This window comes from Nanorana parkeri, unplaced genomic scaffold (genome assembly GCF_000935625.1).
Source record: "Nanorana parkeri isolate BGI_ZX_2015 unplaced genomic scaffold, ASM93562v1 scaffold346, whole genome shotgun sequence".
Taxonomy (NCBI): domain Eukaryota; kingdom Metazoa; phylum Chordata; class Amphibia; order Anura; family Dicroglossidae; genus Nanorana; species Nanorana parkeri.
Genome location: NW_017306614.1, coordinates 246,463 through 261,377, shown reverse-complemented (window position 1 = coordinate 261,377; position 14,915 = coordinate 246,463). Strand labels below are relative to the sequence as shown.

General features: G+C 40.3%; 1 protein-coding gene across 6 annotated transcripts in view; it reads right to left on the bottom strand.

The window, feature by feature from the left end:
* DGKI (diacylglycerol kinase iota) overlaps positions 1–14,915 on the bottom strand; it is a 260,009-nt gene that overhangs the window by 76,843 nt on the left and 168,251 nt on the right. For all 6 annotated transcript variants that reach the window (XM_018558566.1, XM_018558568.1, XM_018558563.1 and 3 more), the window contains exons 16-20: positions 11,103–11,158; positions 7,869–7,931; positions 5,326–5,399; positions 3,498–3,609; positions 445–644 (exon numbers count right to left, since the gene is read on the bottom strand). In XM_018558566.1, the coding sequence (XP_018414068.1) occupies positions 445–644; positions 3,498–3,609; positions 5,326–5,399; positions 7,869–7,931; positions 11,103–11,158 (505 nt within the window). The remainder of the gene's footprint in view (positions 1–444; positions 645–3,497; positions 3,610–5,325; positions 5,400–7,868; positions 7,932–11,102; positions 11,159–14,915) is intronic.

The following is a 14,915-nucleotide window of genomic DNA, read 5'->3' as shown; positions in this document are numbered from 1 at the left end:
CACATGCTAAAAACGGATAGATGCAAAAATAACCTTGACACAAAATCTTTAAATTTCGACTTAAATCCAAGTAAAGTGCTGAGAACATCTACATGGTCACAGATATTGTATTAACTAGGGTTTTATTTAAAGGGAACAGTTGGCACCCCTGGTGCTAAAATCTGAGGAGATGCTGGGGGTGCAACACTTCGTATAACCCTGGATTTCAGCACACATTTTATTCTTATAGCTTAAGCTCTAATCATGATAGTAATTGACAAGGATATGCTATAACCATTGCAAAACCCTTACTTTGCAATAACCTTTTTATTAGTTTAATTATTTTTTATTTTTATCCTGAGTTTCACAGTTAAGTGAAACACATAAAAGAAATTTAAGAAAAACGAATTGTGAGAACACACAATGTCATTCTGAAGAGCTACCAGAGGCGGCGCTGTGACTCACTCATTAAGTAAGGGCATTGACGTCCTTCTCTTGCTCTTCTGTACCATGTTTGCTTGGTTCCTTAGGGATATTTGGATAAGGGAGGGGGCAAGGCGGCATGGTTCTCCATCGACCTGCATGGGGATGGCCTTGTATGTCAGCAAAGTCACTTCCCTGCACTGGTGAAGCCTCTCTCCATGGCCACCTACCTGGAGAGCAGCCTGGAACAAAAGAGAAGAGCATAAAAATCAGTCAGGTGATACTTTCAGCCTGAATAAAGCAAACATCCCATATATATGCCTCTTATTTACTGATAGGATGTTGTTTGAAGTGCAATGCATTTAAATAAAGTCTGATGTAATCTGGACCCCCCTAGTAAGCTATAAACTGCCCAACATTGTCTAGTGTTAGCAGTTATGTTTCATATCGATTTAGTAAATTCGCATTAAGTTTGTGTGTTTTCTTCTAGGTGCTCTTGTCTATTACTACCATAAACGTATTGGTCATTTCATAAAGATCCACCGAAACTGCCTTGCATGAGTATCTGTATAGCGAGGAGGAGACACTCTGCAAAGTACTGAATAATTTGTTCATGCCATAAAAATTAATTAAATACATCTCATTTATCAAACCGGTTGCTTACTTTTCTCCTGTAATAAATTACTTTGTTTTTCTGTTAAATATTCCGGGGAAGTCAGGCACTGAGTTTTTTTTTAAAACTTGGCAGCGCTAAAATATATTTAGAACAGCAAAGCAACATAGGACTTAGCCATCGAAACAAATGGGCTTAAAACAGAATATAGCCTATAACTTTAGAGGAGAAGAGGGAAGAACAGGAGGAAGAATAGAAGACAGGGAGGAGGGAAAGAAGGAAGGAAGGGTGGTAGGATAGAGAGAGGGAGAAGGGAAGGAAGAGAGGAAGGAGCTATAAGGAAGAAAAAAAGACAGGGCAGGAACAGGAAAAGAATAAAGGTATAAAGGAAGGGAAACAAGGAGGGGGCAGGGATGGAAGGAAGAAGGGAAGGGAGGAAAGAAGAAAGAAAGGAAACGGAAGGATAGAAGGAAGGAGATATAAGGAAGATATGAAGACAGGGAGGATGGCAAGGAAAGAATAAAGACGAGGGGAGATAAGGAAAGGAATTAGGGAAGAGAAACAGGGAGGGGGCTGGGAAGGAAGGAAGGGAGGAAGGAAGGGAGGAAAAGGGAAGTAAGAACGTAAGGAAGACAAGGAAGGGTGGCAAGGGAAGAATAAAAACGAGGGTAAGGAAAGGAAAACAGAAAGAGAAACAGGGAAGGGGCAGAGATGAAAGGAAGGAAGGTAAGAAAGGGAGAAGGGAAGTAAAGAAGGGAGGGAGGAGATATCAGGAAGAAATTAAGACAGGGAGGATGGCAAGGAACGAATAAAGATAAGGGAAGGTAAGGACAAGAATATAAGAAGAGAAACAGGGAGGGGGCAGGGATGGAAGAAATGAAGAGATGAAGGAAAGAAGGAAGGAAGAAGGGAAATAAGAAAGGGAGGAAGGAAGGAAGGGAGGGAGGAGATATCAGGAAGAAAGGAAGACAAAGAAGGGTGGCAAGGAAAGAATAAAAATGAGGGAGAGTAAGGATAGGAATAAAGAAAGGGAAACAGGGAGGGGGCAGGGATGGAAGGAAGGAAGGAGAAGGGAAGTAAGAAAGGGAGGAGGAAAGTAAAGAAGAAAGGATGGGAAGGAGGAGATACCGGGAAGAAAGGAAGACAGGGAGGGAGTAAGGAAAGAATAAAGGTGAGGAGGGGATAGAAAGGAATAAAGGATGGGAACAGGGAGGGGGCAAGGAGGGAAGGAAGGAAGACAAGGAAGGACAAAACTGAAAGAAAACATGGAGGGGACAAGGAAGGGGGAGGGGGGACCGAAGGAAGGCAAGCAGAAAGAAAGATGCAAGCAGGGAAGTTAGGAATGGAGAATTCACTCTCTTCTTATATACTCCACACAAAGAACCTGGTTACAAAAAATCAGAATGCCCAATAGGCCCAATTGTATGTGGCCTATTTAAAAAACATAAAAAATAGTGACTTCTCATTTCATTGTATGTTACCCTTTTTCATTCCCAAATGTTTCTTCAATGTGGTCATACACGTGGCAATTTTCAGTCAGTTTCAACCACTTTGGAGCCACCAGTAATCGCAAACACTATTGCAAGTAATCGCCGGGACTAAGCTAACTACCACCAATTAGTTTATTCGATCGCCAAAATTATATCAGTTGTTGGAAACTGGGCAATAAATTGACAGCTTCAGTTCAGCTTACTGAAACATCCGACATTAAATCTTAACTGGAAAAACATACTGCAATTTTGTGGATCGGATTTTTTGGCACATTAGAATAGGGCAAATTCAATCCGATCTCCATGACACTAAAAAAACTTCTTGAGGAAAGCTGCTTTTCTACATTCCCTCCACTGGAAGTGAATATTGAGCAGCTTCTTAGAGTGGAGCAATTTGAAAGTGACAGAATTGCAGAAAACATTTATAAATGCATATAAAACCTAGAGGGTAAAAATGATCAAAGAATGTGTCAAGATCAATTGTATAAATAGAGACATTATTTCCCAATACATTTTCCACCCATTTTGACCTTAATAACTAGACCCCTGCAATGACAAAATTGTATATATCTCAGCCGGGACATATGCAGTTTCTTCTTTTTCACCAAATACAGGTGAGGTCCCATTCTAAGCTCTAAAGTGCCACCTACAGACATGAATGGGCAATTGCATGTTAGGAAATAAACATCAACCAGGCTCCTGGAATCATCTGTTTAAAGCAGGAAATAGGGGAATCAAACAAAGTTTTGGGCCTTGTAATGATTGCTATGGGAAAAAAACGAATTCCTATTGGATAAAAAAGCATAATTGTAATTCAGCTCTTCATTTTGTAACATATTTTTTTAACAATCAGCTCCATCTGAAATTAAAATTTGGTTTGTGTGGGGTTAATGGCTGTAAGGATTGCAAATTAGGTTCTCTTAATTCAAGGAATGGAAGCTGTATTTAGCATTTAAACATTTCTCCTTTGGACCAGAGTCCAGGTTTCTTACCAAAGATGCCATAGTGAATCCAATGACCTCGATGTAGCCATCATCATGGCGCTGAGGTTCAAAGTCTCTATGGTCACCAGGGTTTCCCCAGGGCATTGTGCCAGCACAGTACCTGCAGAATGGGACAGAAGTGTGAGAAGAGAGAGCTTGTTGTGTTCAGTTACAATGTACCTTGTATAAATATAGCTTTGTGTCTGTAACTGAATGTACCAGCCTTGTAATACGGAGCCAAGGGAGCAGTGCATAATAAACATTATCAATCTGTTGTATAAACAATTCCTTTCTAGAGAAACAGGATTCTCTGATCTGTCTAAGAAAACACATTCTCCTGAGACTGAAAGTACTACATGATAAAAAGAAAGAAAGAAGAAAGAAAGAAAGAAAAAAAGAAATGCAGGCAGTTTGAAAGACACACTCTGGCCTTATTCACACTCGTTAGTTTCTTTGCAGTCAAATAGAAGCATTTTATAGCATGAAACTGCATTTCAAGTAAAAATTCTATTCTTTTCTGTGTTTACATCATGTGCACTGCAGTGTGTTTTTAAAGGAAACTATAAGAGCCCACTTAAACCTATATGTGTGCATTACCACACTCTCTGCAACATGTGTGCATAAGTCTAAATGGACTCAAGGGGAAGAGAGAAATGGAGGGGACGAGAGAAAGGAAGGTGAAGAGAGAGAGCGGCGACCGGTGGACATGGACAGTGAAATAGGAAGGGGGAGAGAGAGAGAGAGAGAGAAGAGAGAATAGTAGGGGGTGGTGAAAAGACAGAAAAAGGAAGGGAAAGGGAGAAGGATCGGGGAGATAGAAGTAAAGAAATATAGCGACAGAGAAATGAGTATGAGTGTGAGAGAGTGAAGCATTGGAGAAATGTACAGACAGAATAAGAGGCCATATAAAGACAGTGGAAAATGTGCAAAATTAAAGTAAGACTAAACTCAGGCGTTGAATCTTAAAAAAACATCCAAGTACCTTAACTATTAACAAAAATGTTTCTTATTTGTGTATCACTCAGTTGTAGATTCTCAAATTATCTCTGAATTGGTGCTGACACTGTCCTTCCTTCTGGAGGGTGGCTACTTTTGTTCCCCATGGTCCCTGTGTGTGTTGTGAAGTAGCCACCGCTCCAAGCTCAATCCCATGATGGACTACAATCTCATGTTTAGTTTACTAATTTGTATTGAGATTGTAGTCCATCACGGGAGTGAGCTTGGAGTGGTGGCTACTTTACAACACACACAGGGGCCATGGGGAACAAAAGATGTCACCCTCAAGAAGAAAGGACAGTGTCAGCACCAATTCAGGGATGATTGAAGGATCTACAGCCTAATAGTTAGGGTATTTGAATGCATAAGATTTGACTCCTGAGTTAAGTGTTACTTGGTACTTGAATGTATTTTTAAGATTTCATTCCTGAGTTTAGTGTAATTTTAATTGATTTGGGTGCATGTTAATTCTTCACTATGGCCCATAAATCTTTCTGCCAAATGAAAGTAAATGGCAAAATAGAAGATCTCATTAACAGCCTTATTATATTTGCAGAATAGATTGTTAAGCAAAATTTTGCCTAAATAGAAGCCTTTTCGAGTGATACACAAATAAGATATTTTTTTTGGTAATAGTTGAGGTACTTGAATGCATTTTTAAGATTTAACTTCTGAGTTTAGTGTCACTTTCAGGAAAATAGGGAGAAAAGGAGAAAAAAACAGATAAAGAAAGGGAGGATGCGAGAGGAGTAGACATAAAAAGCAGCAGATACAAAAATGATGGTAACAAAGATTTTTTATTTTTTTTTGCTTTGGTCACATCAAAGGCCTCACAGCTTACCTGGGAATATTTAAGAAGACGATACACTGAAACTTCAGCTCTTGGATCTTGGGCGTGAGGTCAGTCCCATCACACTGTAATACCGAGACAAAGCAACCTTATCAGTAGGTACAGAATGAGCTCTTCAAAATCTGACTCCTTCCATTTATTTTTGCTGTGAGTAGTGTTAAAAATTTGTGGTGTATATTGGTAACCAGGCCCGTCTTTAATACTGATCGGACCCTGGGCAAACATTTTCTTTCCCCCCCCCCCCAGGAATTTCTCTCACCTCCCCAACAACAAGAAAAGAAAAAAAAAAACAGCACACATAGATCATGTTGCGCTAGGAATAGAAAACAGTGTATGATAGATTGCCAGCTGCAACAATGTGTTGTGAAAACCCGTGTAAATGAGTAGCTAGTATGTTGCGCTAAGCCTTGATATACAAATTATGTGACATAAATTAACCTCTAATGGGTGCCTGGTGAAATTAATTTAAATAAATAGTGGTTATGAAATAAATACGTGAAAAACAGATGAATAGATATATAAAATATTGTGTATGTGATCAGTGAAAATAATTCTTATTAGATGGGAAGGCAATGAAAAATCAGACCAAAATATATAGATAGTAACTCATAAAAATGTCCTGTGATCGTGATTCAACCTTGTGCATCAAAACTGGACAAAGATAGGTCAATCCTAGGTAAATAAATACATTATATATGTGTGATTAATTAAATAATTCATTGAGAGCGTGCATGAAATCTAAAATTCACACGTATAATGGGTATAATCTTAAATAAAGTGTCAACAACAAGGAAGAGAGCACCCCCCTGAAATGATGGCAGATAGCAAAGAAGCTAATGCTTCCTTTGTTATCTGCTGTTTTTTTTAGTGTTCTACAGCATAGGAACTAATAGCTAGATTGCTATTGGCTATTTCAATTTGCAATAGCCAATAGCAAGCTGGCTATTGCACCCGCCCTCTGCTGCTGTCAGTCAGCAGAGGTGGACCTGATGGAGAAATTCAGGTCCACCTCTGCTGATTGCGGCAGTGGGTGGGTGCAATAGCTAGTCTGCTATTGGCTATTGAATTGAAATAGCCAATAGCAATCTAGCTATTAGTTCCTATGCCGTTTTTTTTTTTTCTGACTGATGGCGGTCGGTGGCCACGATGTGAGAAAGAGAAAAACAAACAGCACGGAAAGGTTTACTCTGCTGGATAGAGCAGAGTAAACCTTTCGGGAGAAAATCTTTAGCCCTCGGTGTGTCCGGGAGCCGCTATCTAATAGCAGAACATCCGGGAGAGTTGAGATGTATGCTATATTTTGCCTACGTTGGATCCTCCATTCCCTCCTTATCAATTATTAAATAAAACCTTTCTGTTTTCATTCCATACCTTATTTTAAGGTATACCATCATCACTGGGTCTCTTTGCAATGCAAGCAGATGCAATGCAAGCAGACCATGCTTGGTAAGAGGGGTTGGCAGGGTACTTTACATAGCTTTCTGAAAACAGGAAGCTGTGGTAACAACCACATGTGAAGCTGAGCTTCCATGTTTAACAGAACTGAAATCCAATGAATGAAAGGGACAAACCAGAGACAGTAAGACTAGGGAGGAAAGCGATAAATGATACTGGGCATTCTCCAGCCAGGATAATACTCGACTTGATGCAGCTTCTATTTCACACTGTGACAAGCTCACACAGTGTGCAGTGAAATCAGAGTGAAATCTGTAGTCCCAGCACACTTACTGTCCTAGCGTGACAATGCTATTCCTCCATAGATACATATTGTCATCCAGCTACAGGAAGTAGCCAGTAAAAAAGAAAACTAATACAGCCACCACATCTAAGGACCAGTAAGCTGCAATTTATTACATTTTTGTTCTTGGGTTTAGAAACATTTTACAACCCATGTCAGATTCTTTCTTTCCTGTCCGTGTCCCATTGGGAACATTTTTGCCTTCACTTTCTGTTCTGGAGGAGCCTCTCCAAAAATCCCCTCACAGACAGCTGTCACCAGAACAAGACATACACATACCTTTTGTTCTAACAACAACTGTAAAATGTTTGATTTTTCATATTTTGCTGTACAGCTGTTAATGGCCACAGGGACAAATAGAAAGGGTTAATCTAATCTGGGAATAAAAGGGGGGTTAAACCATGAGTACCCCCTGTCAGTGATAGATGGTTTGCCCCATCCCCTGTAACTGCCAATTTTGCTTGGCATTTTGGCCTGTTACAGGAAGTGGACAAATCAAACATCTACTGTTGAGATGAACAGGTAATAAAACTATATTAAGCGGGACTCAGAAAGACAAAAACTCTGCCCGATTTTGCCCATAATTACACTCTGAACCATCTCTGTACTGTCCAAGAAGTAAGTCCGTACATCATGTGTCCAATATATTAAATCTAGTAAGGATGTTCACTTCAACACAGTCAATCAGCTCATAGCTTTTATTCATACAGAAAAGTAAACATTCTTATGGATCTTATGTTTTAGAAGAGACAAGTATGCTGTTATTTAAGAGTTTAAACGTCTACTGAGCACTCACCACAACTTTAACATGTTTGGCTAAATCTCTGGAGCTCCTCTGTAAGAAGTCTGAGAAAGCTGCCTGTAGAAAAAAAGAACAATGAAGAGCTAGTTTGTAGACAATGAAAGAGAAAAAGTACATAGATCAGATAGGTCAGCTGATAAAAACCACATATATACAAAGTAGGGATGCACCGATACCGATACTAGTGTTGGTATCGGTGCCGATACTGAGTATTTCGGCGAGTACTCATACTCGCCCAAATGCTCCAATACCTTCCCCGATACCGGAACTTCCCATCAGAGGAACATGAAGCTGACTTCCCGGCCAATGCAGCATGCCTGCGGATTGGCTGGGAAGCTGGTTTCCTGGCCAATCAGTATGGAGCCACCCGGCTTCCTGATTGCCCGGGAAACCAACACGATGCTGATTGGCCCGGGAAACCGGTTTCACGGCCAATCACAATCGAGCCGGCCAAACAATCAGGAAGCCGGGCAGCGGGTAACGACATGCTGCCTGCTTCCTAATTGCCTAGGAAGCCGGCTCCATGCCAGCGGAAGCACCAGTATCGGTACTTGGTTTCGGCGAGTACCGAAAGCAAAATATCGGTGCTCATACTCGATACCGAAAAAACGGTATCGGTGCATGCCTTATACAAATATATACTACATCTTCCAAAGGTAGAGTAGGCAGTCAAAGGAATTCCTTCCTTTCCTTACACCACACCCCACCCTTCTCAAAACTATGAGACAGACAGGCTATGGCTCGATGAAACGTTGGCATAATAAAGCAACCTTCTCGTTTCCATCATCCTCCGATACTGTGTTAGAAGTCCTTGGAGTGCCTACTCTACTTTTGACTGCATTATCTCTACATGAGGAGCACCAAGGTATATTCATGGCAATGAGTGTTGATACCAATTTTATATATAGTATAACATTTTTTTTGCAAGAAGCTACCCCCATTGTTTTTACGGGGGATAATAATCAATAAATTCAAAGATATAAAGAGCTGAAGTTATATGGTCATGTCATCTCTTTTCTGTAAAAGTCTAGCATGGACCTGCCCCTGCTTTCAAGCCAATAAAGTTGTTGTGAACACTTGAGAGTAGATTCTGGTCAACTGACCACTGGCTGGCTCCAAAATGGCTCCACTCTTAGCTCCTTTAGTCAGCAGACCCTTTCCCCATCTCAAAGACTATGATGCATCAAAGTGTCTGAGTTTCCTATGACACCCAAATGGATTTTCCCTTTTATTGTGTGCAGTTTGCAATTGGCTGCTATGGGCAACCCAGGTACTTTCCTTTCAGATCTTTAATGTAGTATGGCTTAGTATGAATTCATTGCCTAAGTGCAGGTTTAAACACCTGATTTTGTAATATATTTTGGTGCCATTTTTGTTATTTGCATGCAATATCTAAAATGGTAAAGCTGCTGGCATTAAGCACAAAGTTGAGATTGCGAGGCACTGTACACTCACCCCTGCATAGAACATCTTGTTACGAAAACGACTGTTGAATTTTTCGGGATTTGCTTCTGCAGGAAGAAAAGGAGGAAGAGGTCACACAGGTACTACCACTGATGGCAACTTAGATCCTGCTAGTCACAAGACCAAGCTACAGTTTAGGGAGATCATAGGGGTCATCAACTATTACCTTCACATTATGACTAGACCAGAGCAAATTAGGTAATGTTGCAAAATGTAGCTTTAGCTGCTAGTTATCATTACTATACGGAATATATACAGTATAGGGCCAACAATTTGCATAGCGCTTTACAATATAACGAATTACATTACAGATACAATAAGAAAGAGAAAAGTACATAGATCAGATAGGTCAGCTGATAAAATTCTAATAATCTTTTAATCACTTAGGACACATTTGGCTTTATGTTGCTTGCATACATTTAAAAACATTTTTTGATGTAAATTTATTATACAGTAAAATACCAAGAAAAAATGTGAAAAATTAAAATGTTTTTTTTTTTATTAATCCTACAGAACAGTCAATTTTGCTCCCAGACACAATACTAAACACAGTCTTCTAATTTTGATTACAGGAATACCAGATATTTATATGTTTGTCATATTTGTAATATTTTGTGCATATTACTTTGTAAGAGAAATAACCTTAACCCTTGCAGTGGGGCTATCCCCACACTGCAAGGGTTAAGTTCTCGTTTTTGTCTAGGGATGAAAATAGCAAATATATACTCATCTGAACCTCTGAGCCAGCTTGCTCTTGGATCGGTCCCTGCAGCCTCGCTACCCCTCTACCTCTGCGTTCCAAGGTCCTGTGAGTCATCACGTCCTATGTACTGGTCTAACAGTCAGCCGGCTCCGAGGTTCAAGTGAGTATATATTTGTTATTTTCATCCCTAGATAAAAAAGAGCACTTAACCCTTGTAGTGCGGAGTTAGACCCACAGTAAGGGTTAAGATTATTTCTGCCCAGAGTTCTAGAAAATAAGCAGGCCCATCTAAATTTGCAAAGTTTATTTACTATTTTAAGACAATTAGCAATTACGGAAGGCCACTACACTGCATAATCAGGATTCATTCTGCAAATTGCAATACATTTACAATAACAGACACTCAAATACATGGATCTATGATTCATGTTAGTGTCATTGTACATAGAGTTGCTCAAGAACATAATAAGACATTTCTGAAAAGTGACCCCACACGTGTTTTTATTGCCATTACATCTGATAAGGCCCACAAGTTAGAAAGCCCATTTTGACTGTAAGGGCAGTTTAGCATGAATTCTGGCTCCATATAGTGTTTTACATGGCCCTGCAATGCCAGGACACTAGAAACATCACTATGACTCCATGTAGAAAAAAATACCTCTTCAGCTTTAGCATATATGGCTCAAAGTATGTGGACATCCCTCCAAAGGATTGAGTTATGGTGTTTCCAGTTATTATTATTATTATACAGGATTTATATAGCGCCAACAGTTTGCGCAGCGCTTTACAATATAGGGAAGACATTACAATCACAATACAAATCAAAACAAGATGGTAAGGAGGAAACTGACCCTGAGGGCTTACAATCTAAAAGGGAGGGGGAAGTGATACATGAGGAGGGAGCTGTGTGGGGATGAATTGTTTGAGAACGTGACGGTTGAGCGGTTAGGTTGAGGTGGGATAGGCTTCCCTGAAGAGATGAGTCTTTAGGGAATGCCTAAAGGCAGTCAAGGTGGGCGACAGACGTACAAAGTTGAGATTGCGAGGCACTGTACACTCACCCCTGCATAGAACATCTTGTTACGAAAACGACTGTTGAATTTTTCGGGATTTGCTTCTGCAGGAAGAAAAGGAGGAAGAGGTCACACAGGTACTACCACTGATGGCAACTTAGATCCTGCTAGTCACAAGACCAAGCTACAGTTTAGGGAGATCATAGGGGTCATCAACTATTACCTTCACATTATGACTAGACCAGAGCAAATTAGGTAATGTTGCAAAATGTAGCTTTAGCTGCTAGTTATCATTACTATACGGAATATATACAGTATAGGGCCAACAATTTGCATAGCGCTTTACAATATAACGAATTACATTACAGATACAATAAGAAAGAGAAAAGTACATAGATCAGATAGGTCAGCTGATAAAATTCTAATAATCTTTTAATCACTTAGGACACATTTGGCTTTATGTTGCTTGCATACATTTAAAAACATTTTTTGATGTAAATTTATTATACAGTAAAATACCAAGAAAAAATGTGAAAAATTAAAATGTTTTTTTTTTTATTAATCCTACAGAACAGTCAATTTTGCTCCCAGACACAATACTAAACACAGTCTTCTAATTTTGATTACAGGAATACCAGATATTTATATGTTTGTCATATTTGTAATATTTTGTGCATATTACTTTGTAAGAGAAATAACCTTAACCCTTGCAGTGGGGCTATCCCCACACTGCAAGGGTTAAGTTCTCGTTTTTGTCTAGGGATGAAAATAGCAAATATATACTCATCTGAACCTCTGAGCCAGCTTGCTCTTGGATCGGTCCCTGCAGCCTCGCTACCCCTCTACCTCTGCGTTCCAAGGTCCTGTGAGTCATCACGTCCTATGTACTGGTCTAACAGTCAGCCGGCTCCGAGGTTCAAGTGAGTATATATTTGTTATTTTCATCCCTAGATAAAAAAGAGCACTTAACCCTTGTAGTGCGGAGTTAGACCCACAGTAAGGGTTAAGATTATTTCTGCCCAGAGTTCTAGAAAATAAGCAGGCCCATCTAAATTTGCAAAGTTTATTTACTATTTTAAGACAATTAGCAATTACGGAAGGCCACTACACTGCATAATCAGGATTCATTCTGCAAATTGCAATACATTTACAATAACAGACACTCAAATACATGGATCTATGATTCATGTTAGTGTCATTGTACATAGAGTTGCTCAAGAACATAATAAGACATTTCTGAAAAGTGACCCCACACGTGTTTTTATTGCCATTACATCTGATAAGGCCCACAAGTTAGAAAGCCCATTTTGACTGTAAGGGCAGTTTAGCATGAATTCTGGCTCCATATAGTGTTTTACATGGCCCTGCAATGCCAGGACACTAGAAACATCACTATGACTCCATGTAGAAAAAAATACCTCTTCAGCTTTAGCATATATGGCTCAAAGTATGTGGACATCCCTCCAAAGGATTGAGTTATGGTGTTTCCAGTTATTATTATTATTATACAGGATTTATATAGCGCCAACAGTTTGCGCAGCGCTTTACAATATAGGGAAGACATTACAATCACAATACAAATCAAAACAAGATGGTAAGGAGGAAACTGACCCTGAGGGCTTACAATCTAAAAGGGAGGGGGAAGTGATACATGAGGAGGGAGCTGTGTGGGGATGAATTGTTTGAGAACGTGACGGTTGAGCGGTTAGGTTGAGGTGGGATAGGCTTCCCTGAAGAGATGAGTCTTTAGGGAATGCCTAAAGGCAGTCAAGGTGGGTTTGACAGAGGGGGGTTGCAGACACTGAGCGGTTGGTTAGGTGAATGAGTCTAGCAGCTGCATTCATGATAGACTGAAGGGGGGATAGCCTTTGTAGTGGAAGGCCAATGAGGAGGGAGTTGCAATAGTCAAGACGAGAGATAACAAGGGAGTGGATGAGTAATTTTGCGGTTTCTTTGGGGAGGAAGGGGCGTATTTTGGAGATGTTACGAAGGTGAAGGCTGCAGGATTTGGATAGCGATTGGATGTGGGGAAGAAAGGTGAGTTTCGAGTCAAGGATGACACCTAGGACTTGGCATGGGAGGAGCGGTGGATAGTTGTGTTAACAATCGCAAGGGAAAAGTTGGGGGAAGGTGCACGGGGGGAGGTAAAATCAAAGGCTCAGTTTTTAAAAGATTGTGTTTTAAGAAGTTTTGCGACATCCAGACGGATTTGTCAGATAGTAGATTAGTGACACGAGAGGACACAGAGGGGGTGGTGAGTTGTGGAGTAGAAAGATAGATTTGAGTGTCATCGGCAATGAGTGTCATTCCAGTGAAGAGCACTGTTAATGTTACAGCATGCAAAGACAATTTAGACAATTGTGCACGTCCATCTTTATGGTAACAGTTTGGGGAAGGCCCTTTTCTGATTCAACAAGACTGTGCACAAAACAAACGCCATTACAACATGGTTTGAGGGTTTGGTGTAGAAGAACTCAAATGGCCTTCACAATTGTCCTGTCTTTAACCAATGAACTGGAGCGTTGAAGTATAACAAAATGCACAGCATGTGGGTCTGGTGTTTTGATCACCTTAAAGTACCACTGTCACAAAATATATACACTGAGTGGCCAGATTATTATGACCACCCCATCAGTACTTCGTTGGGCCACGAGATGACTTCGTTGGGCTGCCTCGTGACTCCACCAGATGTTGAAAGGTGATGCGAGGAATCTGACACTGCACTGTTGTCCTTCTCTTGTCTTGTACCAGTCTTGACACTCTCCGTTCTGCCCTAACATTGACTAGTCGCTGACGGCCAATTTTTCGCACGTTCAGACCCAGATTTTCGGCTGACAGTCCAGTCTTTAAACACTTTAACAACAGCCCCTCTTGAACATTTAACGAATTCTGCTTTTATTGCTGATACTCGCTCCATGGCTCCGAGCCCCAACAATCATCTCACGTTCAAAGGCTGTTAAATCGCGTTGTTTATCCATATCTTCAGAAAAAAATCACTTCTACTGTCGTGGTAAACAACCTGCTTCCCTATTTATAATGGTCTGGCCCTCTAGCAACTTCAGCACGAAATTATAGCTAATTATAGCTAATTTGCCTACAAACGTCAGGTGGTCATAATAAACTGGCCACTCAGTGTATAGTATTCTGATAGCTGTATATAGTAAATACAGGCAACAATAGTATTCAGCTCATAAATGTTAAAAATTTTAATTTATTTTTTATTTTAATTTTTATGCACCTTTACTTGTAGGTCAAATGACAGGGACTAAGGCAACCTATAAAATATACACTCATTTTATCTTATTCTGAGTTTTATATCATCCATACAACAAGATTCATGAGGTTCTCACATGGGTTTCTGGGCAGACTGCTGTCTCTGGTCACATGACTATGACTTGCAAGTTCCTTGTTGGTTTACAATGGGTGCAGATAAGGCGCAGTGTGCCCAGAGAGGGTAGAGCATGAGACAGTACACAATGACCTGCCAGGATGGAAGTAGAAGCCATTCAGCATTGACTTCCACAGTGTGTGTACAAATAAAACATTAAACATTTAATTAAACATTTAATGTTTGACTTGTTTTCTTCATATAGTCTTTAAAAGACATCAGTGGGAGTTCACAAGGCAACATAGGCAGAAGCCTGATGCCCCAGTGGATGTTTAGAGGGCTCAGTGCTCCTGCAATAAACCAGGATCACAGTCAGTCACAAGAGAGGATACATTTGTAGGCAGTTGGTGTCTGATGAGGTAGACCATGCGAATACAGGCAAAGCAAGTGGGGAAGTTAGTCTATTGACATTGCAATGCTTACAATGTCAATCAAATGAATGGGGGGGGGGGGGGGGGGGGGGGGGCGCCCGG